Source organism: Panthera tigris, chromosome C1 (genome assembly GCF_018350195.1).
Source record: "Panthera tigris isolate Pti1 chromosome C1, P.tigris_Pti1_mat1.1, whole genome shotgun sequence".
In the NCBI taxonomy this organism is placed as follows: Eukaryota; Metazoa; Chordata; class Mammalia; order Carnivora; family Felidae; genus Panthera; species Panthera tigris.
In genome coordinates this window covers 79,191,445-79,218,315 of record NC_056667.1, presented here as the reverse complement: position 1 = coordinate 79,218,315, position 26,871 = coordinate 79,191,445, and the positions used below count along the sequence as shown (strand labels likewise).

General features: G+C 44.6%; 1 protein-coding gene across 5 annotated transcripts in view; it reads left to right on the top strand.

Annotated features, from left to right (window-relative positions):
- ABCA4 (ATP binding cassette subfamily A member 4) overlaps window positions 1–26,871 on the top strand; it is a 104,855-nt gene that overhangs the window by 70,475 nt on the left and 7,509 nt on the right. For 4 of the 5 annotated variants that reach the window (XM_042997928.1, XM_042997929.1, XM_042997927.1 and 1 more), the window contains 16 exons: window positions 1,402–1,434; window positions 2,866–2,971; window positions 3,091–3,165; window positions 3,397–3,566; window positions 5,484–5,661; window positions 9,564–9,679; window positions 10,698–10,845; window positions 13,833–13,956; window positions 14,318–14,447; window positions 16,876–16,996; window positions 17,454–17,516; window positions 18,583–18,689; window positions 21,093–21,234; window positions 25,118–25,252; window positions 26,042–26,145; window positions 26,231–26,323. In XM_042997928.1, the coding sequence (XP_042853862.1) occupies window positions 1,402–1,434; window positions 2,866–2,971; window positions 3,091–3,165; window positions 3,397–3,566; window positions 5,484–5,661; window positions 9,564–9,679; window positions 10,698–10,845; window positions 13,833–13,956; window positions 14,318–14,447; window positions 16,876–16,996; window positions 17,454–17,516; window positions 18,583–18,689; window positions 21,093–21,234; window positions 25,118–25,252; window positions 26,042–26,145; window positions 26,231–26,323 (1,845 nt within the window). Of the gene's footprint in view, window positions 1–1,401; window positions 1,435–2,865; window positions 2,972–3,090; window positions 3,166–3,396; window positions 3,567–5,483; window positions 5,662–9,563; window positions 9,680–10,697; window positions 10,846–13,832; window positions 13,957–14,317; window positions 14,448–16,875; window positions 16,997–17,453; window positions 17,517–18,582; window positions 18,690–21,092; window positions 21,235–25,117; window positions 25,253–26,041; window positions 26,146–26,230; window positions 26,324–26,871 lie in introns of those variants that run through there. The other variant, XM_042997930.1, reaches the window with a different exon arrangement.

Genomic DNA, 26,871 nt, shown 5'->3' with positions numbered 1-26,871 from the left:
AACTATCAGGGCAGCGGAAAATTTTATTTTCCCTGATTTGAGGGCCTCATCCAACCAAAAAAAAACAATTGAGACATATACAAGTAAAATGTAATTTAAGATTAATTTTGTTTTTGTTTTTTTTTGTTTTATTTAGGCCAAGCCATCTTAAAGTTTAACCCACGTACCATTAAAAGTAACATAAGAAAGCATAGAGTTTATTCAGTAATGCAGCCTCATGTTTTAACTGGTTAAGAAACAGAGACCACATTTAGAGGGAGAGTAAAGGAGAAAAGGTAGAAGAAAAGGAGAGAAGCAAGAGGGAAAGTAAGAAGCAAAGAAGAGAAAGGAAAAAATCAGACCAACATAGGAAAAAGGCAGTGGGATGGCAGTGTGTGAGTGAGCCCACAGGTTGGCCAGGTTAACTGCACATTGCTGTAAATTATCACCTCCATCGCCTTAGTATGCCAGTGAGCTCTTCTGTAAGTGCTCGCTTCTCTCAGCTCTGCAGCTGTTCTTATCAGGCTCCACCCCGGGGATGAGTGGTTTCAGCAGCCCCTATCAGAGATCCACAACAGCATGCTCTAAAAAGAGGGTCAAAGGAAACCCTAATTCAGTCCCCATGTGCTCTGAGGCCTTAAAACATACTAATTTTAGTAGTGCATTCAGTTGCTTCCTCTATCAAACTCTGAACAAGGGATAAATGGACTCAGAACACACTGCTGGTGGTGAGAGCCGCTGCTGAGAGGACAGTGCCAAGCCAGCAGTTAGCAAAATGAAAAATGCCATCCAAGCACAAAAATTAAGAGCAGAGTGCACAGAATTTATTCAATACTATAATAAACAGCAACCACCCAAACTTTGTTCTCAGCAACAAATTTTTGCAATATGGAATTTGGGATTTTGTGCTTGATGACCGTGATAGTTTCTGGGCCTAAACTATGAGGTCTAGAATTGGCATCTGCTCATTTCTTGTCTTATAATTTTACCCCTGATTGGCTGGAATTCAGTCCTTAACTTTGGGCTTAGACTAAGTCAGAACTTTTCCCAAGTGTGCAGGTAATTATGAGAGTCTTATTTATGCAGGATGGAAGATGGGAGGGCTGCAGTCTTCACTCTGAACTGGTATAGTGGTCCATATTTTCTGGGTCCAGATGGTCTGACAAATGACCTGACCACGGGGCCATGCAGAGGGCCCAGCATGTGGGATGTGACTTGGAGAGCCAATGGTGGAGTATGGTACTTCCTCTGCATGTGTATTTGGGTTCAGCCCTTGGGCCTGGAGGCTTCCACACTGTTTGGATATCAGGAAATGCAAAACTGCCCTGGAGGACTGAGCTGCCCCAATGAGTGTTTAGGAAGGAAAGTTAACACTACTGCCTTACTTATGGTATTCATCGTATGATTTGTTTTGGCTTTCAGCTTAAAGAGCAAATTCTGGGTCAATGAACAGAGGTAAGAAACTATTTTTGTAAGAAGTTGAAATCTCATATCCCTCTAAAATAATTGCACATAAAAAAAAGCCACATCTGAAAGCCATGTGGGCTGCTCTGTATGTACTCAGGAATTCACAAGACACGTCCTGAAGGATATGTAGCTCTGACAGTAGGTGCTCAGCAGTTGATCTTGGAGGATCTATATGGGAGGTGGTATTTCCTGAGGAGGAGTTCCAGAGCATTCTCACTTGGAGAGGGTTCTAAAACTTCACAAGGATAACAGTGTAGAAGGCTGCAGTGAGAGGACTCATAACCTAAGCCCTGCCACTCTGGCATATCCCTTTCGAGCCTCAGGGAGTCTGGCCCAGCCCCAGACTCACCCTGTTCCTGGGACATTCTGGAGGCTCAAATGGTTTCAGAGGTTTGGAGGATCATCCAGGGATATTCTAAGAATGAGCTGTACTCCCGGGGTCCCTCAGGAATAGGACCTCTACAATGAAAGCAGAGCTGATGTTGACTTGATTTCCTGGGTAGAGTCTGGACCACAAAAGGGAAATCCCCCTAGAGGGAAGTGCGGGGCTTCAGTTGAAGCAGAAATATTGGGGGGGGGGGGTTGCAGTTTAAATCCCTGAGAAATAAAGTTCCCCTCTTCTGCCTTGCCTAAGCAGCACATTAATTTTATCCTGTCTGGGAGTTTGGCTTTTATCCTGCCACTGAAGGGCTTTAAACCAGAGAGCGACAGGCTCAGATCAGTGTTTGAGGATGATCACTTGAGACTTCCAAGCACTGTGGAAGATCGATTAGAGCAGGAGAGCCAATGCTAGGACCCCAATTATGGGGCTAAAGGCAGAGAGGATGGTGAGGGACTGCCGGAGGCAGGCAGGGGTTGAGAGGCACGGACAGAGAGGCCCAGCGGGACTGATCCTGACCAAATGAAGGTGAGCCCACTGCTGCCAGAAGTGCCCGCAAAGCACAGAAGTGGACCCATAAAGGAATCATTGGTTGGAGTGTAAGGAGAGTCAGGGAAGACTTCAAAGAGAAGATGACGTATAACAGATGAGTTGGAGTTGGCCAGTTGCTCAAAAGAGGGAAAGACACTCCCAGGAAGCTAGCAGCCCCGCAGAGGCAGAGAAACTAAGGCAGCCTGGACCATCAGAGGCTCTGGAAGTGATTTGATGTGGCTGGAATATGCCACTTGAGGGAAGGCATGAGGAGGGGCTAAGTTGGAGAGGTAGGCAGAGACCAAGCTCAGTAAAGATTAGGACTTATCCCGGAGGCAACAAGGAAGTGTTAATAGGTTTGTAAAGTGAAGCCATGTTGTTCCCTGGTCCAGAAAATCCCCCTCAAAGTACACATTTCCCTTCAGAACCTGAGAGAGTTACTGACAAGTAGGAAGCAGCACAAGCACAGTTCATGGCACTGACTTGAGGACTTCTTGTTCCCTTGTCAGGTACGGAGGAATTTCCATTGGAGGAAAGCTCCCAGTTCTTCCCATCACTGGGGAAGCACTCGTTGGATTTTTAAGCCACCTTGGCCAGATAATGAATGTGAGCGGGGTATGTAAACAGATTGAAGATTTGAATAGAACTTTTGACATGCTGGTTATCATGAAACAAATGATCATGAGGGCTAAGCAAGGAAGAAACCCTGGTGCTTGTTCATTATGGTTTTCTAGGGCCCCATCACCAGAGAGGCCTCTAAAGAAATGCCTGCTTTCCTGAAACATCTAGAAACTGAAGACAACATTAAGGTATTGGCCCTACATAATCTGCCCTAGAGCTAAAAATTTGCATAAGCTAGTTATTTTAGTTTTATTTTCCCAGCTTAATTAAATTCCATCCCTTCTCCTGTTGAAATCTAGCATGGAATGTCTTCCAGCTGCCAAACCCTTCTTCCTCCTTACATTCTTTTTCCTGCAGCTCATTTTTTCTCTAAACAGCTGTAGCTCCACCTAACAAAGCCTATTATCTCTGTCCCATAGGTATGGTTTAACAACAAAGGTTGGCATGCCCTGGTGAGCTTTCTCAACGTGGCTCATAACGCCATCTTGCGGGCCAGCCTGCACAAGGACAAGAACCCTGAGGAGTATGGCATCACCGTCATAAGCCAGCCCCTGAACCTGACCAAGGAGCAGCTCTCAGAGATCACAGTGTAAGCCACCATGGCCCCCAACCTCACAGCTTGCTTGTCACCCTCTCCATTCTTTGGACACCCCAAGAGGATTCTCACTAACATGAGCTGCTGGGCTGGATGGCAAGGTTGTTATATTAGGCACACATGAACATGAGACTTTCAAACGCCTTCTGTACCAAACTGTTTGGCCATTCTTTCTCTTGGTATTTATTTGGAAAGTAAGCATGTATATAGTTCTCTTCCCTTTCAGGTCTTGATAACAAGTTGCTCCTGGAGCTTACACAAATATTCTCCTTTCCAGTATGCAAAGTGACTGCCAGGAACTGGGAAAGTTGAGTCAGTCTTTCATCTCCCCGGAAGTAATCATCTTAGATTCTGGTAATATCCCTCAGATGACCAGGTTTTCAAGATATCAATAGATCTTTGCCTTCCTCAAGCTTAGGTTCTTACTGCACATTTTCTGGCAGTAAAAAACAATAATCTTGTGCAATTTTGTAGTATGTGTGCTCCATTTGAGGCCTGTTTTTGGTGGGTATGCCTTTGTTAGTGCAGAATTCTTCTGGTAGGCTGTGAGGGTCCACGTTTTCCTATCCCAGTATATTGCCCTGAACACTGGGCCCTGAACGTGTCAAATGTCATCAGCTAAAACTTGGGCCCTGGTCCCTCTGGCCTTCCTCTGGATACCCTCTGAGGCCCTAAACTAAGGAAGAATAGTTTATCCTACACCAGTTCTCACTCAGTCCAAGTTTCTGTGTCTTCTGCTAAGCCTCTTGAATCTGAAATAAGAAATAGGAATCTTCTGAGGTTATAAAAGTAGTGTATGAAATAGTATATGTTCATTAAATAAAGTTTATAGAATAGGGTTTTTTTAATTTATTTAATGTTTTCATTTATTTTTGAGACAGAGAGAGACAGAGCATGAGCAGGGGAGGGGCAGAGAGAGAGGAAGACACAGAATCCGAAACAGGCTCCAGGCCCCGAGCTGTCAGCACAGAGCCCGATGCAGGGCTCGAACTCACAGACCGTGAGATCATGACCTGAGCTGAAGTCAGATGCTTAACCGACTGAGCCACCCAGGCGCCCCTAGAATTTTATTTTTTATTTATTTTTTTATATGTCAGTTTATAGAATGGGGTTTTAAAAACTTACTTGCCGTAACCCTACACAGTTTTTGCCTCTAAACATTTTTGTGTGTTTTCTTCCAGTTATTTATTCTGTTTTTACTATATGTATGGATCATGTTCTTTGTAGTTTTATCAGGGCAGCACAAAAAGCGCTCCTTTCTCTGTGAGGGCACTGCCCCACACCAGGGTCATAGTTTGTATGTGAAACTCAGGCAGACTTCAGCCCACACCTGCCCCCTTAGCCACATGCTTTCTCTTCAATCCAGGGAAGGGTGAATAGAGCCAAGCTTCTATGTAACTGGCCTGTACTCTTTTCACTTAAATTTACATTATGAACATTTCTCCATGTTGTGATATGTTTCTTGAAAACGTGACTTAACAAGATTTCACACACCCTATTGCTCTACATAGAAAATTCAAGTTATCTATTGACAAATTATGAGAACTAATGAGAGCATTATAGTATATGAGATTAATATAAGAATCCATTTCTATATACCATCAACAGATAATTAGAAAACATAATAAAGTTTGTTTAGATTATCATATTAACATGGAAAATATTCAATGTTCACATTAATATTAGTATTCAGTTGTAACGTGGAACAGGAAGCCACAGATACCCATTTAACCTTGACTCAGTTTGACTAGCACAATTGAGTGAAGCGACAAGCTTCCAGCCACTGAAGGGGATTCTGGAGGCTGCTACCTGGAGATGGGTGAGGACTTCCCAGAGTCTAACTTTGTCTTTCTCCTGCATTTGCTCCTCCTTCTTCACCTCTGTCTCCCCTTGTCTCTCGTCCTGCTGCAGGCTGACTACTTCGGTAGATGCTATGGTTGCCATCTGTGTGATTTTCGCCATGTCCTTCATCCCAGCCAGCTTTGTCCTTTATTTGATCCAGGAGAGGGTAAACAAAGCCAAGCACCTTCAGTTTGTCAGTGGAGTGAGCCCCATAACCTACTGGCTGACCAACTTCCTCTGGGACATTGTAAGTGTCAGATCATGGCACCTCCCTTGCCTCCAAGGCCCAAGGCAGCGGGTGTTTGTCTGCTCTGACTGAGGGGACATGGCAAGGTGGGGCTCTCATACTGTCAGGGCTACAGGAGGTGCTGTGCCGAGGGCCTTGTGTGTTTGCTGTCTCTTTGAAAGGTACAGAATTAGAAGCCCCGAGCTGGGGAAGGATGTGGGGCTCAGCCTAACAACTGCTGAGTGAGGGCACCGAGGGGCCTTCTGACCCACTGAATAATCATTGCACTGCAGGCATGAGGCTGGCCTTCTGGACATAATCTGGAGCTGAAGAGGTGATATCAAGAGGTCCTTCATCCTACATTCTCTTCTTACATACTGACCTACCCCTAAAAGGGGGAGGATGGAACTTCCCTTGTGGTAGAATCACCAAATAAATATAGGACATCAGTTAATTTTAAATTTCAGATAAAACAATGATTTTAGTATGAGTATATCCCACTCACCCCCCCCCCCCAAATATTGCATAGGACAGACTTACACTAAAAAAAAAGTATTGGTTGTTTATCTGAAATTCAAATTTAAATGAGCATCCTATATTTCTATTGGCTAAATCTGGCAACTCTACCCAGTGGCCTTACTTTGTTTTCCCCATTAAATCCAATTAGCCACCACTTTAGGGAACATAAAGAAAAAATTATTTATCAAGTCAACAGCAGACTACCACCTCTCTGACAACCAAGGTTGTTGGGAGCAGGAAGAAGTCAGGGTGGGTTAATTTATGACAGGCCACAGGATCAAAATAATTTGGTAGCAAAGGCTTAGTTATATTGTAGCAGGGATCATTATGATACCAGCTCGTGTTTTCTGGGGACTGTGGGTGGGTAACAAGATCCTTTATTTTATCCCAGTATTCTAAGACTAACGGGAGTCTCTACTTCATGTTATGATAAGATATATCATGGTGGAGGTCAACACAAACAACTTTTTTCACTGTGGTTTTTAATAATTATGATAAATACTAGGGTTTATAAAGACATGATTTCTTTTCTCTTACTCAGCTTCCTAAACACATTCATCACTTAACATTACAAAACCAGAAATCTATCAGTAGCAGCTAAGTTCTTTCCTCTCTGTCCTGTCTACCTGAGAAAACACTGAATGCATGGGGAGGAATCAGAACCTGCAAGCCTCACTTTGGATGAGAACATCACGTGTAGCCACCCACACTGGCCCTGTGCTTTAAACATGAAAGGAGCTAGGCTTGCCTGCATTGAAAAGCTATTCAAGTCCTGGTCTTTGCATTCTACTTTTTTTTAAAGACAAGGATTATAAAATTTATACTTCAGGCTAACCCATGTGTTTGCCTATCTATAGAGATCTCTGAGCCAAAGGAGAAATTTGTGGCTGGAAGGGTAGAGTGGGTATCTCGATGGGAGGTGATATTAGCAAAGTAGACATTTGGCAGGCCAATGAAGAGTTAGAAGATGGTGAATATGATGCTATCATGCTTCTGAGGCTCTAAAATTTTAAGACTGGCCTGGAATCTGAACTGTAGGATCTACAGTGTTGGAGCTTAGCACCCTCACTAATCAGTGGCAAAAAGATAACATATGCCTGAGGGTCATTGTTGAATGAATGAGTGAGTGAATGAATGAATGAATGAATAAGCACTTATTGTTTATATCATTCACTCAGCACAGATAGGATATTTTAGGTTATTTTTTTAATGTTTATTTTTGAGAGAGAGAGCACATGTGCAAGTGCAAGTTGGGGAGGGACAGAGCAAGCTCTGTCTGAAGCAAGCTCCAGGCTCTGAGCTGTCAGCACAGAGCCCGACACACGGGGCTGGAATCCATGAATTGTGAGATCATGACCTGAGCTGAAGTTTGACACTTAACCGACTGAGCCACCCAGGCACCCCCTAAGTTATTTTTTATATGTCATCTGTTTTTCTTTCAATTTTGAAACAATCACAAAATTGTTATAAAAATAGTTCAACACTTTTTTTCTAAGCCATTTGAGGGTAACTTCCCAACAGGATGCTTTTCACACACACACACACACACACACACACGTACACCTCGTACCTCCAGTGTCTACCTCCTATAAATGAGGACACACCCAATACAGTCACAACATAACTGTCAACATCAGGACACTAGCACTGGTGGGTCACCTCCATCTTGTCCTCAGACCCCACTCAAATTTCATTAATTGCCCCAATAATGTCTTTTCTAGAAAAGAGTCTAGCTCTGAGTCACTGCATTTTGTTGTCCTCTCTTTTCACTCTCCTTCAATTTGGAATGGTTCCTCAGTCTTTTCTTGACACCCACAACCTTGACCTTTTAAAGATCATAGGCCAGTTATTTTGTAAAATGTTCTTTGAGTTTGACCCAAGTTTTCTCATGATTAGATTCAGGTTATCGTGAATGGTGGTATCATTCATTCAGTGGTATCATGAATGTACTCTGTTCTTCTCACTGCATCTGATCAGGTAGCTTCTGATTTCAGTTTGTTCTATTACTGATGATGGTCACTTTGGTCACAAGGTGTCTGCTGAGTTCCTCCATTTTATAATTGATAAGAGTTGGGGGAGAGGTACTTTGAAGCTATGTAAATATCCTATTTGTTATCAGACTTTCCATTTATTTATGTATAGCCATGTGGATTAATGGTTCCTGTGTTAATTACAGCCTGATACCATTCTTATTCATTTTGATGCTCAGATTATCCCGTTTGGCCAGTGGGAGCCCCTTCAAGCCAACTTTTGTTTTCTCTCGACTTGTGTCTTCATCTTGCTTGAGCACCTCCATGCTCCCTGGCATAGTGAGATGTTCCAGGCTCATCGTGCACGTCCCTCAGCCCTATCCTGGAATCAGCCATCTCCTTGTGGAACGCTGGTTCCTTCCTATGGAAAATAATCCTCAGAAACCAAGATCTCAGGGCTATATATTTTCTCTGCCACTGAGGTATCAGTGGCTTCAGGCCTTCTCAATGGAGAGAGATGTATGTATATACATAGATATACACGCATTTACATCTGTATTTCTCTGTCTACACACCAAACAATATGAGCTCACTAAAACCTCCATTTCCAATCCCAACACCATGGGTTCTCTGTGTTTCCATATTTGTGACTCTTCCTCAAGAGTGAGGAACTGGCTTCTGTTACCCCTGACTCATTTACCTGCCTGCACAATATACCTGTATGGACCAAGTCTCCCATCTCTGCCACCATCTTCTCCCTCATGTGGACATCCCCCTCTAGTTGCTCCAGCTGCCCCCTGTGTGGAGGTCCTCCTCATTCTGCTCTGGCTCTGATAGCCCCAACCAGATCGACCCCTATAAGGACATGCTCCAATACCCCACACCAGCCGGCCCTCTGTGGGATGCTCTCCTCACTCTTCTCAGGTTCTCATCCTGCTTGGGACTGCTGTGACACCTCCTGTAACCCCATTGTGGGTGCCCACCTCTCCCTGTCCATCCTGATGGCTTTAGGACTGAATTGTGTAGGAAGGGAAGAAAAGGGATCAAGTGGTAAAATGGTATCATCTATTTGAAATTCATGAGGCCAAGACCTAAATATTTTAAGTTTTTTCTGAATCCAGAGACATGCTTAGAAAGTAGAATCAACAGGACTTTGTGACCACTTAGAAAGAGAAAATGAAAGATTAGGTGGAATTTGATAATTCATTCTTTCAAAAGATATAGGCTGAAAGTTTCCTGCACTGGGACGTGGAAGTGGGGAGGAAAAGGAGGACAAAGGATGACTTATCATATGTTTGCTAACTAAGAACTGTTCAGACAGAATCAGAATCCCAGACCATAATAAGTCCTGGAGGAGTCTGCCCCAAGCCTCATTTTATAGAACTGAAAATAGAGGTCTCTAGAGGTTAAGTGCCTTGTTCTCCTCTCTTCAAGATGAATTATACTGTGAGCGCTGCTTTGGTGGTGGGCATCTTTATTGGGTTTCAGAAGAAAGCCTACACTTCTCCGGAAAATCTTCCTGCCCTTGTTGCACTGCTCATGCTGTACGGGTAAGTTGTTTGGCATTAGCTAATGCTGCCCAAAGGAAAGCCAGGGGAGGGGGATGCTCTTCTGACAAAAAAACAGAGTTTCTGGCAGCCACATTAGCTTCCAGCACCCAATAGGGTGTGTGGCTACCGACAAGGAATTTGTCTGTCTTCTGTTTCTGACTCCACACATGGAGGTGTTCCTGGGGCTCAAATGAATCTTCTTCCACACAAACTGTGGCCTGACCAGAGTCTGGGGATCTGTCATTCTCCCATGCCTCACCCAGCTCTGATTCTGATTCATCTATGGCCAGCCTGTCCATCTCAGTGTTTCCAGCTGTACTGGCCAAGAGTTATTTGCACACAGAAGACTGCAGCTGAAAGGCTGTTCCTGAGTCAGGGCCAGAGGATGACACAAGGATTAAATCCCATAGAATCATACAGCAAAGCATGCAACTTTATATCCAGGCCTACCTCTTACTGTATAACACTGTCCTGTAACCACAGACAAGTAATCTGGGCCTCAGTTTCCTCATCTATGAAATGGAGATAGTGATACCTGATCCTTCCTACGTGGGTCAGTAAAGTCCTGCCAGAGCAATGGTCTCTATTCCTCTCTCTTAGAAATAGAGAATTCAGGAACCAGCCTGACTGTGACATACCAACTCAAGTGAATTTTAATGATGAGCCTATTGGGATCTTAGCTTAGGTTTGGTGATCCAGACTAGAGTGGGAAGCATTGCAGGTTAGAGACTGCCCCCTCTGCTTTGTAAAAGGCTTTGTAGTTTATAGGTACATTCACAGCCACCATCTCACTTGCTCCTCACCAAACCCCCATAGGTGGTCAGGGGAGGCATTATTATCTCCCTTCAAAGATAAGGAACAAAGACCAAGGGATGGAGTAGCTTTCTGGTCTTCCTGGGACTCCCACCAGTTCAAACATGTCACCTCGTGTGAAGGGAATGTATTATATTTAGTGGTGGTACAGGAAATGGAATAGAGACTGGAGTTTTGTCCCACTGAGTTATGTCATTTCACACAGATGGGCAGTCATTCCCATGATGTACCCAGCATCCTTCCTGTTTGATATCCCCAGCACAGCCTATGTGGCCTTGTCTTGTGCTAATCTGTTCATCGGTATCAACAGCAGTGCCATCACCTTCATCTTAGAATTGTTTGAGAATAACCAGGTAAGCATAACTTTCATGGCTTTCTTGTTTGATTACTAAAATACTAGAGAGTATTTGATGGTCAGGTAGAGCCATGGGCAAGTACTGTGGCTGGAAAATCTTAGTGCATACATGAATGTTGCTTCCTCCTCTCCTCCCTCTCTCTTGCTCCCTCCCTCCATGCCTACCTCTGTGCCTGCCTCCCTCTTTCCTTTCATTTCCTTTCCGTTCCTTTCCTTCCTTCCTTCCTTCCTTCCTTCCTTCCTTCCTTCCTTCCTTCCTTCCTTCCTTTTTTCCTTTAAGCTCATTTAACTCTTTTAAGTTTATTTGTGTGCTCTGAGTGTCATGGTTTTCTGAGCTCATTCTGCAAGCTATAAATGACTTTCTGTGATCCTAAGCTTTTAGATTTTCTTATTCTTTCAGGGTTTCCTTGGTGACTTTTGGTGTTCGGTTTTCTACACACACACACACACACACACACACACACACGTAATACATTCATGTGATTTCAAAATTTAAAAGGAGCAAAAAGGCACATAGGAAGTCTCCTTCCTACCCCTGTTTCCCAGTCACTTAGGAGGCAAACTTGCATTTCAGTTTCTTGGTGTTCTGGCAACAAATAAGCAAATTATATGTTTTCTTTCTCCCACTTTCTTATACAAATTGTAACAGAATAACATTTACTACATGAAACTTAATCCTGAAGATAGGGTTAGGAATTTATGGTGCTGATGATTCATTTTTATGAGCTATAAATTACAGTTGACCTGTCCACATTCCCCAGACTTCTTGCCCAGAAAGAGCTGGCCAGACTAATCCCTAAAACAATGGCAGTGGCTCCAGGGCTGTTTCTGCTTGCACTCCCACTCCCAGCCTGGTGTGTCCGAGCCTTGCCTGTGGCTGGCCTGGAGCACTCTCAAGCACTGGTAGGCTCATCACATGCCTGTGTCCCCAGTGGCCTCTCTAGCCTGTCCCTCCGCTAGTAGGTCTTCATAGTTCAGAGTGTAAGCACCAGCCAGCACATCTGCACTGCTGTTCTGTGGCCCCTGTCCCTACTCCTACCCCTAGGCCCTGCTGGGAGGACCTGTGGCAAATCTGCACTAACCCCCCCTTCCCCCCATCCCATGGCCTCCTGAGTGATGCTTTCCCAGACCTTGTCAGACTTCTTGCAGCCACTAAGCAAGAAATAAAACCCCAAATTTCCCATGACTGGTAAAAAAAAAAAATGTAACATGTCACAGTCAGACCCCAGAAGGGAGATGGGTGAGAACACAGACCCTGCCAATGGCAGAGTCTTCTGGCAGACTGAAAATCCTCCTCTCCAGAATTGTTTGTCATGGGCTCACAGCCCACTAAGTCTTAAAAAATTGTGTTACTTCAGAATAATTAAAGAGTAAGCTCAAAGCAACTCAAAACATTCTCCCCCCTGAGGGTTACACTCATTTAGCCAACATTTACTGATCATACTCCTTTCCCCTGCATAAAGCCTGGTTGCTTTCATGTAAGTTATCAGATAGACAGATGCTGCAGAAATTCCCAGTATCCCTCAGCAGGCTCTCAGGTCCCAGTAGCTGCTGTCTCTACTGAGTCAAGAGGTATCGACCAGGTGAACACCATGTAATGGATGTGCTGATGGAAACAAGTGTGACCCGCTTATCCTGCCCTGCAGGAACTCCTGTTCCAGTCAAGAAATGACCTGTGCACCAAGCTAGGAACCAATGTGAACCACCGTACACGTCATCCCATAACACAGTGTGTGGTAGAACAGCAAAGGAACGAGACAGATAAAACACTACAGATCAGAGTGGGCCAAAAGAACGGGGCTACAGGGATCAGGAGAATCTGGGTAGAGGAAACACAATTGAGCCTGGCCTGGAATAAGCAGAATTTTATTAGCCCATATCACAAACAATGAAGTACCTATTTTGAGCTAATCATTGATTAAGGTATTTAGAAAGTACACCAAAATAATTAGGACCTGGTTGTTCTCCGGGAACCACTGACTAGTGAGGACAGTAGGCAAGTAAAAAATAATTAGCCCTGGCTGGCAATGTTATAAGTACTAGAAGAGAGAAGTAGGTATGTTACACGGGAATCTGGAAATGCTTATGAGAGAAGGGGTTATTCAAGCTGGCTTTCTAAAGAAGAGCAGGAATCTGCCAAGAACAGAAGGGGAGAGAGCATTCTTTCCTGACAGCAATGATTAATAGAAGCTGGGGGTGCAAAGGCCTGGGGGCAAAAAAGCATCATGCTGGGAGCAGGGGAGGGGGGATACGGGGAGGAGAGTGAGAGAGAGGAGGTCATATGAGCAAAGGTGTGGAGACCAGGAGGAAGCCAGTTGTGCAGTAGGGATGGGCCAGAGAAGTGGGCAGCCTCGGCCTGGTCAGTCTCGCCCCCTCGGTGTCCCCTCTCCCATCTTGGGGGAGGCTCTGCCCAACATCGCTAGGCTAAAGTAGCAAGCACAGTCTGACCATCTGAAAACAAGTCCCCCCAACTCAACACAGACACCAGAAAGTCCCTGGCCCTCTTTTCTACTGGCAGCAGCCAGACACCTCGCTGTCCTGTGGGAGCTGAGAAGCAGAGCTGGAAGATGTGCAGGGCCCCTCTCTCCTTTGGCACAAGCTAGGCTAGGAGCAGATGAAAGAGCCTCAGAACCCAGTGACAGCTCACAGCTGTACCAAAGGAGAGAGAGCCTGGACTGAAGTCCCAGCAGCTGCTGTACCTCCTGGAAACAAATGCCCTGGAGGGCTCACATGTAATTTCAAAGTGAGTCTGCAACGACAGCTCCCCAGGCAGGCTACCTGGCTAGCAGCACCTCCTGTGAGTATTCTAAAATCTCTGTTTCTGTGTGACAGATCCCTCCTGTGGCCAGGCTGGCTGCTAGGCCCCCTGTCTCTTCAGGCCTTCCCCTGCTTCCACCTTATGAGGGCATCCAGGCCCCTCTCTGCTCAGGAAGGGCAGGTGGGCTTGGTCCCCACAGCTAACTGTCCTGCTTTTCTATGTTTCAGACGCTACTCAGATTCAACGCCATGCTGAGGATGCTGCTCATTATCTTTCCCCACTTCTGCCTGGGCCGGGGCCTCATTGATTTGGCACTGAGCCAGGCCGTGACCGATGTCTACGCCCGGTTTGGTGGGTGGCATTCCAGACCTGTGGAACATGGCCCCAGATCCTCTGCGTGTGGGAGGGCTGCCTCCGGAGTTTCTATGCCAGACCCGCAGCCTGGACTGGGTCGGGAGGAGAACACCTGGTTGTTCTGGTAGTGTCCTACTCTCCAGGAGGGATCAGGTGCCTCTGTTTCTGTGGCTGAGGAGCCACAGGAGGGGTCAAGACTAGCTTCCTACTCTTCCCTACTCTGACTCAAGAGGCTGAGATGAGACGTGGGTTCAGCTCTCACTGCTTTGCCTGAGGCTTGGTCTAACTGGGCCAAATGTTGTGACTAGGTCTTTAGGGGCAGCTAGGGCAGCTGAATGGACTTAATTCCTGTCCCCAGGTGAGGAGCACTCTTCAAATCCATTCCAGTGGAACCTGATTGGGAAGAACCTGGTTGCCATGGCAGTAGAAGGGGTGGTGTACTTCCTCCTGACTCTCCTCATCCAGCACCACTTCTTTCTCATCCAATGGTACGTTCAGGCTGCTGCCCTAAGGGTATCAAGGGCAGCTCCTTGCTTCTGTCCAGGGACTTGGCTTCATATCCATGTGGTCGTGTCTCCTCACCAGCCCCACTCCATGATGGTTTTTACACTCTTAAAGCCTGGCTTGTTCTGAATAACACAAGGAGAGACACATTAAAATAGGCACATTGGAGTTTGTGAAGAATCTAAACTCTAAAGTATTTAAAATACAGGGTTTTTAAGGTTTATTTATTTTTGAGAGAGAGAGAGAGCATGAGCAAGGGAGGGGCAGAGAGAGAGAGGGACAGAGGATCCAAGTTGGGCTCCACACTGATAGCAGCAAGCCCAATATGGGGCTCGAGCTCACGAACTGCAAGATTATGACCTGAGCTGAAGTCACACGCTCTACTGACTGAGCCACCAGGTGCCCCTAAATTACAATTTTTAATTTCAGTCACTAATATTTAATCCCTCTCATTTAATTAACAGATACTCATTTCAATTTGAATGATAGCATTGCAAATGATAACGTTTAAGGGAGATCCAAAGTACTGGGAAACAGATTTATGCATTCATAAGAAAATAGACAAAGTGGGGCCCTTTGCTAATTACAGATTTGAGAGTAGAGACAAGTAGTAAGATGGGGGTGACATCCAAGGTGACTGCAGCCAGGAGCAGTGTAGGGGAAGCGATTGTGCCCCTCTGGGTGGGGGTGGAGGTGGGGCTGACTGCCTGCTGTGACCCAGCCCAGCTGTGCCATTCTTCCTTGGCCACTTGACCCAGGCCTGGCCTCGTTCTGACATGGGCACTCAGATTTCCAGAAGGCAGTCCTCTGCAATCCAGGCTGACAGACCTTTATTAGGGCTCAGCACAGGGTCCTGAACTGCAAATCACGGTGTTTCATTTCTTATCATCCTCTCAGGCTGAGTCTGGTCACATGTAAATAAAGATTCAGAGGACTTATATTAGGTTTTGATCCACCAGGAATCAAGTTATTAGAAATGAATCTACCTCCCTACTCACAGGGTCGTGAGGATTGAATGAGATAATAGGTGTCAACACACTTGGAATAAAATGACATGACCAGGAAGTGGTGCTGGTTATGAGGGACAGTGGTCCATAGACCCTCAGCCCTCACAGGCCCCCTTCCATACCTCTGGCCACATCTTGAAGAGACCTTGGGGTAGGAGGGAGGAGGCAGACTTGTTTACCAAAACAGCCTCATTAGCTTCAAACTCTGTGTCAAACAATTGAGCAAGTCTTCCACATTAGGCCTGAAACAGCACCAGAGAAGCATTCCACAATCTCTGGCTTTAGGAAGCCCACACCCATGCCTATGCTGAGAGGCAACCAGGCAAAGAGAAGAAGGGAAGGACAGAAGAAAGGGTGCTTTTGGTAGAGAACATGCTAACGTGTGGAGAGTTCAGGATAGCTGTGAAGGGGGAGGGAGAAGGGGCTGAGAGAAGAGCCTGGAGAGGTAGGCAGAGCCTGGAGAGGTAGGCAGAGCCAAGTCCTAAAATGCTCTCTCACCTCGATGAGGACTTCAAGTTTAAGCCTGAAGGCAGCAGGGAGCTATTGGGGTATTTTGATCAGGCAGGTGAGTGATCTTCCAGGTCTAGAAGGAGAGACCAGACAGGAGGCCATTTGGGCACCAAGGCAAGGCAAGAGTCATTGGTGGCCTGGATAGGAGTTCAGGGCATTGGGAGATGGAGAAAAATAGGTTGATTGGATAAATGGTAAGCAAGGCAAGATTTAGACATGAATTAGATGTGGCCAGTGAGGGAGGAAAGAAAGTTTATAGGCCAGGGTGGTCAGGGAGGGTTTCATAGAAGAAGCTGTGTCTTTAAGGATGGGGAAGATTCTGTTTGGCAGGGCAGGAGGAAGAGAGCATTGAGGCCCTGGAAATGCCTGCAGAAGCTGGGAATTGGGAAAGACCAGCATAGGCTGGGGAGCAAGGGTTGATCAAAAGGTTGGTGGAGGAGTTAGTTCTAAAGATAAGTGGGAGCTGGGTGACATTCACTGAGTGCTTACCATAGATGAAGTGTTTTAATAATGATAACAGCTACCAGGTTTTGGGTTCTGACTCTTTGCCAGAGGCTGTGCCAAGTTCATCTTCTCCACAGTCTATGAGGTGGACACTGTTATCCCCTCCCTACCATATCATCGAAGGAGGTGTCGTTTAGAGAGGTTTAGTGACATGCCCAAGGTCACACATGGGTAGGCCAGAACTGGGAACAAGGCTGACTCTGGACTCGAGGACTTGCCTTCTCTGCCTAATGTCTAACTCTTCTGTTTGGAGTCCTTTTGAGAATCAAGCATTAGGGGATATAAGGCAAGGCTGGAGCTGAAGTGAGGGAACGGGAAGAAAGTAATAGGAAAAGGAGAGTGCCAGGGACGCGGTACACCAACTCAGTCCTGTCCCCTTTCCCTCCTGTAGGGTTGCCGAGCCTGCTAAGGAGCCCATTATAGATGAAGATGATGATGTGGCTGAAGAAAGACAAAGAATTATTAGTGGGGGAAATAAAACTGATATCTTAAGGCTAAATGAACTGACCAAGGTAAGGGAATAGGTGGAGGTGAGTTAGTTTTGAGGTGCCAGTTGGATCCAGAAATGGCACAACAACATAATTACAACATTGTAATTTGCCTTTGGTATCATCAGCAATATGCCCGTACAGGCAATTCATTTTCCTAATTTACGCGAGGTTGTCAGAACTGTGTTTTAACTTGTCTTCCAAGAACACCTAATTCCAGAGCATTCTCCCTAGTATTCATCTTGGGCACAGGCACAGGGCCTCGGTGAGAGCCCCTACAACCGAGCCTCACTAAGCCTTCTCCGTTCCTTCTCTGCACGGCAGGTCGGCTTTGAGGTTTCCCAGTGCTCATGACACTTCTCTGAACACCTGTGCCAACGTATAACCTCCTCATGTTGGTAGTTCTCACCTAAACCATCCTTAGCCCCTTGCTCTCTCTAACCTCTCTCAGTTCTCAGTCCAGTTTCTCTGCATCTTGCAGATTTATTCAGGCTCCTCCAGCCCAGCAGTGGACAGGCTGTGTGTCGGAGTCCGGCCTGGAGAGGTGGGTACCCTGCGGACTCCTGTGCACACCTCTTCTCCCTTCTAAAGCAGAGCTATCCCAAAGAAATAAAATGCAGCCACAGAGGTCACTTGAAATTTTTTAGCAGCCACATGAAAAAAAATTAAAAGAAAAAAAAGAAAACAGGTGAAATTAATCTTGATCATTGATTTTACCCAGTGTATTCAAAATATTGTCACATCAACATGTAATGTATATAAAACATTATTGATTCAATATTTTATGTTTGTTTTTTGTTTTGTTTTACGTTTTCAAAATCCAGGGTGTGTTTTACACATACAGCACATGTCAATTCAGACTAGATGCATTTCAAGTGCTCAGTAGTCACTGTAAGGGAGGAAATCCTCTTTCCTCTACTCTTCTGGGTTCTCTGGGTAGACCACTGTAAATTTGACTGATGAAAGACATTAGGAAGAGAAAAACAAACAGACATTTATTAGCACGTGTGTGGCACCTACACAAGGGACCCATCAGAGGTGAATGACACATGGGGTGGTTAGAACTTGGGCTTGCATTGCATCTTAGCAAAGGAATGATACATTTTCAGAGAAGTGACAAGACAAAAGGGAAAGAGCCTGGAGTCAGTAGGGGTGGCAAATTATAGGAAGGCAAATATGGAGGAAAGTAATGGCAGATAAAGTCTAGTTAGCAAAGTTTGCTATGTAGATTCCTCTGGTGCTGTCTCCAGGCCAAGGTTTCAAAGTTGTTTCTGGCAGTTAACTTTTGTTCTTCCTGGTACAGAGGAGAAGAAGAGACACCTTATAAATTTAAGTCCTGCTTTTAGGCAAACGGGAGGACAGAGAGCTTTTCTCGTATCTGCTGCTACTTAATTGCTTTCAGCTTAAAATCATCCTTATGCCAAAGTGGCATATGTTGGGGTGGCAAATCCTGCTAGCCCGCACCACACATGGCCAGTGGCCTCTGTAATGGCAGCACAGGTCTAGAATGTCTCCCACCTGCCCACACACCTGCCCTAGGGCCTGACATTCCACATTCCTTAGGCTTCTTAGACTCTAAGATGAGGCCAGTTCTGTGTGTCTTCCCTCAGTGCTTTGGTCTTCTGGGAGTGAATGGAGCTGGCAAAACAACCACGTTCAAGATGCTTACTGGGGACACCACAGTGACTTCAGGCGATGCCACTATAGCAGGCAAGAGGTGAGTGTCTTGCTTATCCTGTCTCAGGGTGCCTGTCACAGGTCCTCGGCCATGTTCTCATCCCAGCATAGGGAGAGTGAGCATCAGATTCTGTACTGAGGGTGACTCTGAGAGCATGGAAGAGCTGTGTGGATGAGTAGACCTCCAAGAGAGCATGGTCCACAAGTATAAGACATAGACTCTCTGGGAAACTGAAATTAATTGTGATTGTTAAGACATGCTTCTCTTAGCATGGATTCTTGGAAACTTCTGGGAAGCACCAAGTCAGTGGTTCTTACTCTTTCTGGGGTCATGGATTCCTTTGAGTATCTGATGAACACTTGCGCAGTCTTCCTAAAAAATATACCGTTGTTGGGGCACCTGGCTGGTTCAGTTGGTGGAGCATGTGACTCTTGATCTTGGGGTTGTAGGTTTGAGCCCCACATTGGGTATGGAGATTACTTTTTTAAAATCTTTTTTTTTAAACCATATATATATATTAAAAACATACTTTATATGTGTGTGTGCGCGTGCACATACATACATATACCATTATCCCCCATTACCTCCTTCCATACATTTTTTGCAAAGAGTTTAAGGGAATTTACTGTGCCCTGAATCACATTTATGTTCCCTGAGTCCCTGGTTAAGAACCCCTGTGGTGAAGCATCCTTTCTCTGGATCAAGTTTCTAAATGGGGGCTGGTTTAAGAGCCTTCAGGGGCCTTAGTCTGAATTGGCTATTTCTGTGCTGATCCTTGGCTTTGCCAGGCCAAGGAGCTTTATAAAGGGAAAACTGGCATGTGTCCTTGGATTCTGGAGGGTGCCTGCTGTTCTCTGTAATAAGGTATGAGTAAACACACTGGTCCTCTGTGGCACAGGATCAAGAACATGAACCTATGCTGTTTGCCATTTTCCAGGCTGCTCCTTAAACAGCAGAGCTCACGGGCATTAGATGTGCCTTGAGGAACCCTCTGCCCTGGTTTATAAGAGGGGTTAGGCAGTGCTGACTTCACTCAGCAACTGCCTGACTAAGGCCTCCTTCTGTCTCCTGGAAGCCATCCTCAGCAACATGGCTGAATGTCCACTGAACATGGCTCAGACAGGATGAATTTGGTTCCCCAGCCTTCTCCGCCATCCCTGTTGGGTTTAGAGCAAACAAACAAGCAGGGTGCAACCAGGCCATGGCTTAATCTGTCACATCTGTAGATGCAGCTTAGCCTGCAACCAAGCAAATAACTTGACAGTTGTAACAAAAGGAATCTTGAGGGGCTAAGGGACAGCAGGCAGGAGGATGTAATAGGATTTACCATAAGACATCAAATGACAGCCCAAGTAAGACACAGCCTGATACTTACAAGAGGGAAGCTAGATGAAATGGAAACTGGAACACAACTTTGGATTTAAGATGCAAGATTGGGTTTCTCTGGGAGGGCAGCTCCCATGAATTTGGCAAAGTACTGTCCTTGCTTTCCTGGGTGGTTTTAATTGGCCCAGCCATGCCTGAAGTACTTTTTGTTATAGTGGGGGACTACATGGTGCCTCTCCCATCATATTGCCTGTATCTTTTTTTTTTTTAATTTTAAAAAAATGTTTATTTATTTGTGAGAGAGACAGAGTATGAGTGGGGGAGGAGCAGAGAGAGAGGGACACAGAATCCGAAGCAGGCTCCAGGCTGTCAGCATAGAGCCCAACACAGGGCTCAAACTCAGAAACGGCGAGATCATGACCCGAGCCGAAGTCGGGCGCTTAACCGACTTGAGCCACCCAGGCGCCCCTTGCCTGTATCTTTTGTTCATAGACCCTAAGCTACAAGGGAAGCAGGGAGAGATTGGACCAGTCTATGGACAGTTTGTTTTCATCAAGATAGTGTATTTTCTACTGAGGGAGAATATATCAGTCAAAGGGAGTTAATAGAACTCAATTCACTTCCTCTCTGCTCCCTGCCAGTGTCTGGCTCTGGGTAGTGATCTGACTGGTTCCTCTTTCGCTTACTGTATATCTGCCAATAGACAAAGATAGATCAAGTTTACTTCCTTTCAGAAGCATGCATCTTCTGTATTGCCCAAATGTTTGAAAGGGATCAAAAATCACTGACGTTTTCTAACACTTGATCTTCCCTTTGTCTTTAAACCCACATGTGAGGTGATCCACTCCAAAAGTAAAGCTAATTTTGGGTAAGAGATATTCAGTTTATCCTAGACAGAGAAACTTGAAAAGATCTATTGGATTCAAAGCTCAGAATTCCAGAGTTCATCAGTTTCTAACCAAAGGGCTTCTGCTTTGATTTGTAAATGTTGCGCACATTTCTGAAGCAAAGCAGAAGAGGTAGCTTGCTTATCTCACAGGCGGAAGCTCTCCAGCCCCAGTTCTCTGGTCACCCCCTCTATGAAGGAAACTTGCTAATTGCCTTTTCTTCTTGCAGTATTTTAACCAATATATCTGATGTCCATCAAAGTATGGGCTACTGTCCTCAGTTTGATGCAGTCGATGACCTGCTCACAGGGCGAGAACATCTTTATCTTTATGCCCGTCTTCGAGGCGTACCAGCAGATGAAATCGAAAGGGTAAAAAATGGTTTCTTGTGGCTACTCAGAAGTTTGGTAAACCCTAAACCTGTTTCGTGAGAGTGCATTTATTTAGATGTGGGAAAGTTAGAGCATGCTATCCATTCAACAAATGCTTACTGTGTGTCTACTATGTGCCAAATACTGTTATAGAAAATGGGGGTATGGCAGTAAACAAAACAAGAAAATCCCTGCCTTCATATCTAACAAAATAATACATGCATTTACCCTTTGATTCAGCAATCCCACTTCTGGGAGCTTACCCCAGATATATACCTCCCACAGCGCAAAATGCATATGCACAAAGTTATTCATTATACTAGTAATCACAAAAAATTAAAACATTAGAAATTACCTAAACATTCAGGCATAGGAGATTGGTTGAATACATCTTATGCAGCTGTTACACACATACACACATGCATGCACAGAGAGAGAAAATCTCTGTGAACTGATAATGCAGTTATTTCCAAGAGATATTTTTAAAAATTTTTTAATATGTATTTATTATTTTGAGAGAGAGACAGAGTGCAAGTGGGGGAGGGGCAGAGGGAGAGGGAGACACAGACTCCAAAGCAGGCTCCAGGCTCTGAGCTGTCAGCCCAGAGCCTGACACGGGGCTCGAACTCACAGCCCGTGAGATCATGACCTGAGCCAAAGTCAGACGCTCAACCGACAGAAACACCCAGGTGCCCCCCAAGAGATATTTTTAAGTGAAAAAAGCAAAGGGTAAAAGAGCACATGTAGAATTCTACTTTTTTTCTCCCACTATTTTCTATTGAAGTATAGTTGACATACAATATTATATTAGTTTCAGGTGTATAGCAGTGATTTGTCAACTCCATACATTAAGACACTATTACAATGGGCTGTAGGATGCTACTTTTTAATGTAAGAAAGTAGGAAAACCAAGAAAGCAGACATATGTCTGCTTAGCTTTACAAATACAAATATAGGAATGATAGGCCTAAAACACAATGAATTTGGTAACTAACAATAGGGAAATGGGGTAAAATGGAAATGGGAGGGAATAACACTTCTCTCAGGATATCTTTTTGTATGGTTTTGACTCTTGGAAGCATGTTAGTGTTCTATGTATTAATAAAATAAAACTAAATTAATAAAAATGGGAAGGGGGTAAAAATAAAAACAAAAAGAAAATTCTGACTCTGAAAGCAAATAGAAACAAATTAATCCAATTTTATTTGAAGTAAGTATCATAACCATACAGAAAGGGAGGAAAAGAACTACAAATAACTGAGGGCACAGTATCTGACTATATTTCCTCAGCCTTGGGCAGGCAGAGCAGAGGGAAAGAACTACAAACAAATTCCAAGCTCCTTTTAGTTGATTTGTTTTTTTATGGTGTCATGAGCAAAGCAATTCTGAAACATTTTTAGATGTGTTACTGGATTAAGTAAATGAATACATGTGTTAATGTTGTTTGAAGCCAGAGTTCTCGCTGTGTAAGAAAAGACCTACAAATATGGAAAGGGGGAAAGCAAGAAAGAACCCTGTGGGGTTGGATTGGAATTAAAATATCTCTGTGAACTCATGAAATATTGATATGCATGTGTTTGTGCATGCATGCATATGGGCTTGTGTATATTGCACATATGCATATAAATGTGTATACATACACATGTGCATGTTTGTGTATGTTTATATCTGTCCTCTGAAAGGGCCAAGAAGCAGAAATACTCTAGTAGCAGTGAGTACAACTTAAAGCCCAAATTTTGGTGTCTAATCTCATTCCCCAATAACAGGAACCATAACTCCTCAGACAAATGACAAATTCCAGGGCTGGGAAAATGTAGGTATAAAATGAGCTTGGAACATCTTATTATACCAGAAAGTAAAGTGCTTAAAAAAAAAAAAAAAAAAAAAGAACCATGTCATAGCACATAGGAACCATCTCAAAGGGGCTCCCAATAGCCAAATATGGTACAATTTGAGAGTCAAAATAATTAAATACCATGACAAATTATAAAACATTGGGAGAGCCATGGGAATTCATAACTCCATACTGTTAAATAGATAAACAAGAGAAAAGGGGATGGTTTCTGCCTACACTCAAATGCTTAGAGCCAACTGGTTAGTGTGGAAGAAATTCTAGAGTTGGAAAAATCATTTTGCAGTGATCATAATAAAGATTGGACTGTACAAGAATCATCAATGGCTGCTAAATCTAGGGGAAACTTTTTTGAGAAGGAAGATATTTGTATATCTTAAAAGTATCTCCACAGATTGTTTATTGGTTGTGAGGGGGAAGCATAATAATTTCACAATGGAGAAATTACACAACACCTTAATTGGGTGTTCAAAATCAACATCCCCTGTGAGGGGCACCTGGACATTTCTACCCCTAGAGGTGATACTCTGGGAAGGACACAGCTTCACCTCCATAATATTCTGATTGGGAATGTGTAACCTGAATATTATCATGAGAAAATACCAGACAAACTCTAAAGGAACATTCTATTAAAATATATATATATAGGGGCTGTACCCTTCAAAAGTATCAAAGTCTAAAAGACAAAGGCTATGGAAATGTTCTGACCACAAGAGCTAAGTAGACAGAGTGACTGAGTAATGGACACTAGATTGTATCCTATACTGAAAAGAGAATAATGCCATGAAGGACACTATTGGGCCAGTTGACAGAACCAGACTATGAAGGGTAGATCAAATGAAAATATCATAACAATGTTAAATTTACTGACATTGATAACTATACTGAGGTTATGTAAGAGTATTCCTCTTCTTAGGAAGTAGACACTGAAGTATTTAGGAGTAAAGGGCCACGATATGTAACTACCTTAAATGGCTCTGAAAAAATCGTGTGTGCGTGTGTGTGTGTGTGTGTGTGTGTGTGTGTGTGTGTGTGTAAGAGAGGGAAAGAGGAAAGAAAAGAGAGTAAAGTGTTTATGAGTGTTTTTGTATTATTCTTATTTTTAAACATTTCTATAAGTTGGAAACTATTCCAAATAAGTTAAAAAGTGAAACTTACATTCTAGTGGGACAGATAATAGATAAGTAAATAAAATACACAGTACATTTGAAAGTGAAAAGCCGGTAAGGGAAAAATAAAGTAGGAAAGAATTGTTGGGGGGAGGAATTACACTTTTAAGTAGGGTGGCCCAGGGCAAGCATTACAGAGGAAGTGACCTCTTAGTGAAGACCTAAAAGAGGTGACAGAGGGAGTCACGTGGATATCTGGGGGAAGAACATTCCAGGCAGAGTTATAAGCACAGAAGGCAGAAGCATGGTGGCCTTGTCTCCAAAGACTTGTCTAGTTTTCTTCCTGTGCACATTCATACACACACACTCTCACACTGTTTTCTTAATCATTTTTTCCTGTTGATTTTCCTCAAAGCCCTATTACAACCTGTCGTTTTTCTGTTTATTTTGATTATGTGTCATCCTCCACCCTGTGAGTACAACAACAATGGCTGTGTTCACCATTATTCTCCAGTGCCTGACTCATAGTAGTTGCTCAATAAGTATATATTAGATGCATGAGACTTCAAGTGTGACCCGGTTGAAGGATGGAAGCAACAGGTCTGAGACCCTAGGAGTCTTCCACTCTAGCCATAGTCTGGGACACTGGGTGAGAAGCATAGTCTTGCTCTTCACAAGGCTGAAGGTCATTTCTCAGGGGGCTACACCAAGCCACACTGTGATGTCAGGCACAGTGTGGAAGGGAGACATCTGGCTCCTGAAGCCCATGAACCACCACATGAGCCAGCAGGTGGCCTTGTTTCAGCCTAGCTGGGTCTATCCTGAAGGTGTGAGATCTGGGAGCCCAAGACTTTGAATTGGTGGAGGTTTGATGTGTTTGATTGTATATCTTTTCCAAATGGGATCTCTTTCTCTTCCCTAGGTGACAAACTGGAGTATTCAGAGCCTGGGCCTGTCTCTTTATGCAGACCGCCTGGTTGGCACCTATAGTGGAGGCAATAAGCGGAAACTCTCCACAGCCATTGCACTGATAGGCTGCCCGCCTCTGGTGCTGCTGGTAAGGACCACCAGGACCTGCAGGGACAGATGAGCCCAAGGGCTTAAAATAAGTGCTGTATCTCTGTGTTTGGGGCAGTAGACTTAGAAACTGCTATGGTCTCTTTTCATCTAGACGGTTTCCTATACTGCTTGTTTTGAACAAATCAACCCAGTGTTTGATTCACAACTCTTGGGGGAAACTGGAGTCACAACATATTCTTACTGTGAGTCCCTGGGAACTCTCTTGTGGGCCCACAGGCTTACAGCAGGGAAGTTCAGTCCCTCCGGTCAGGAATTACTACTGAGGAGGTCTGTTTGGGATACAAAGTAGGCAGGAGCATTGGCCTAGATCAAAGGGTCATGTGATTCTCACTGGATCTGTACCAGACTGAAGGCCCTTGTGCCCATGTGGTCTGGGGTTTATGAGGGCAGGAGTCTCAGGACTGGAAGGTGACTCATAAAAGTCACCTGGGCTATCTCTCTGCCTCCTTGTAAATGTATGTGTAGGGTTGTTGCTTTTTTTTATTTTTAATATCATTCTCCCATTGCCTTAATCAACTTTAACCCATTCATGGGCTGAAATGGGCCAATGGGTATCATAATTTCTCTTTATTCTCCTGGTTCATCTTCTGTCTTCCATATCCAAGGCCTAGATTCCCCAAGTCTTGCCCACTGGGGAGGCACTTTGCCCATTGTGTGCCAGAGAGCAGAGAGCACAGCTGCTCAGAGAGAGTCAACCAAGCAGGGTGCAATAACCAGGAGAGGCTGGCTCGAAGCCTAGCTCACTGCCCTCTCTGTCTCCCCACAGGATGAGCCCACCACAGGCATGGATCCCCAGGCACGCCGCATGTTGTGGAACATCATCGTGAGCATCATCAGAGAAGGGAGAGCTGTGGTCCTCACATCCCACAGGCAAGAGATTCCCAGGGGCTGGGATGGAGCAGTTAGGCAGACAGGAGTCCTCCCTACTTCTTACTTCCTCTCTCCTGCCCCACAGCATGGAAGAATGTGAGGCTCTGTGTACCCGGCTGGCCATCATGGTAAAAGGCACCTTTCAGTGTCTGGGCACCATTCAGCACCTCAAGTACAAGTAAGGATATGCTAGCGGATTGCCTTTGTTACCTTTCTTGGGAGTAGAGGGGAGTCAGCCAGGCCCTGTGCTCTCTGCTGACACTTGGGAGGGTCCTGCTGCCTTTATCCCACAGTCAGAGGTATGGTATGGTCCTTGTTCCACAGCAACAGAGAAAGCTGCTGTGCTGAAAGAAACTTGTCTGTGTTGGGCTAATTGCCTGTGGTTGAGGGTTCCCTGAGTCTCCAGATGGGGATCTGATTGGGGCATACAGAGCCTGGCTGAGATGAGGGAGGGTCACTACCACTGCCTCATTATCCCACCACTTATCCCCATGGATCCAGCACTCATGATCAATTGAATAAGAGTCCATGACCAACATAGGGATGGTTAGGGGACCAAATGGCCTGGGAATCAGTTTTCCTTTCTGACACATGTATGCTTTGGGGTTTGAGAAGTAACAATGTAGTATATGACAAACTAACAACGCCAATAATCTTCAGTAGGATTACCCTGTCCCTACAAATTGTAAACTACTAGATATAATGCATTATGAATAATAGTTTGTG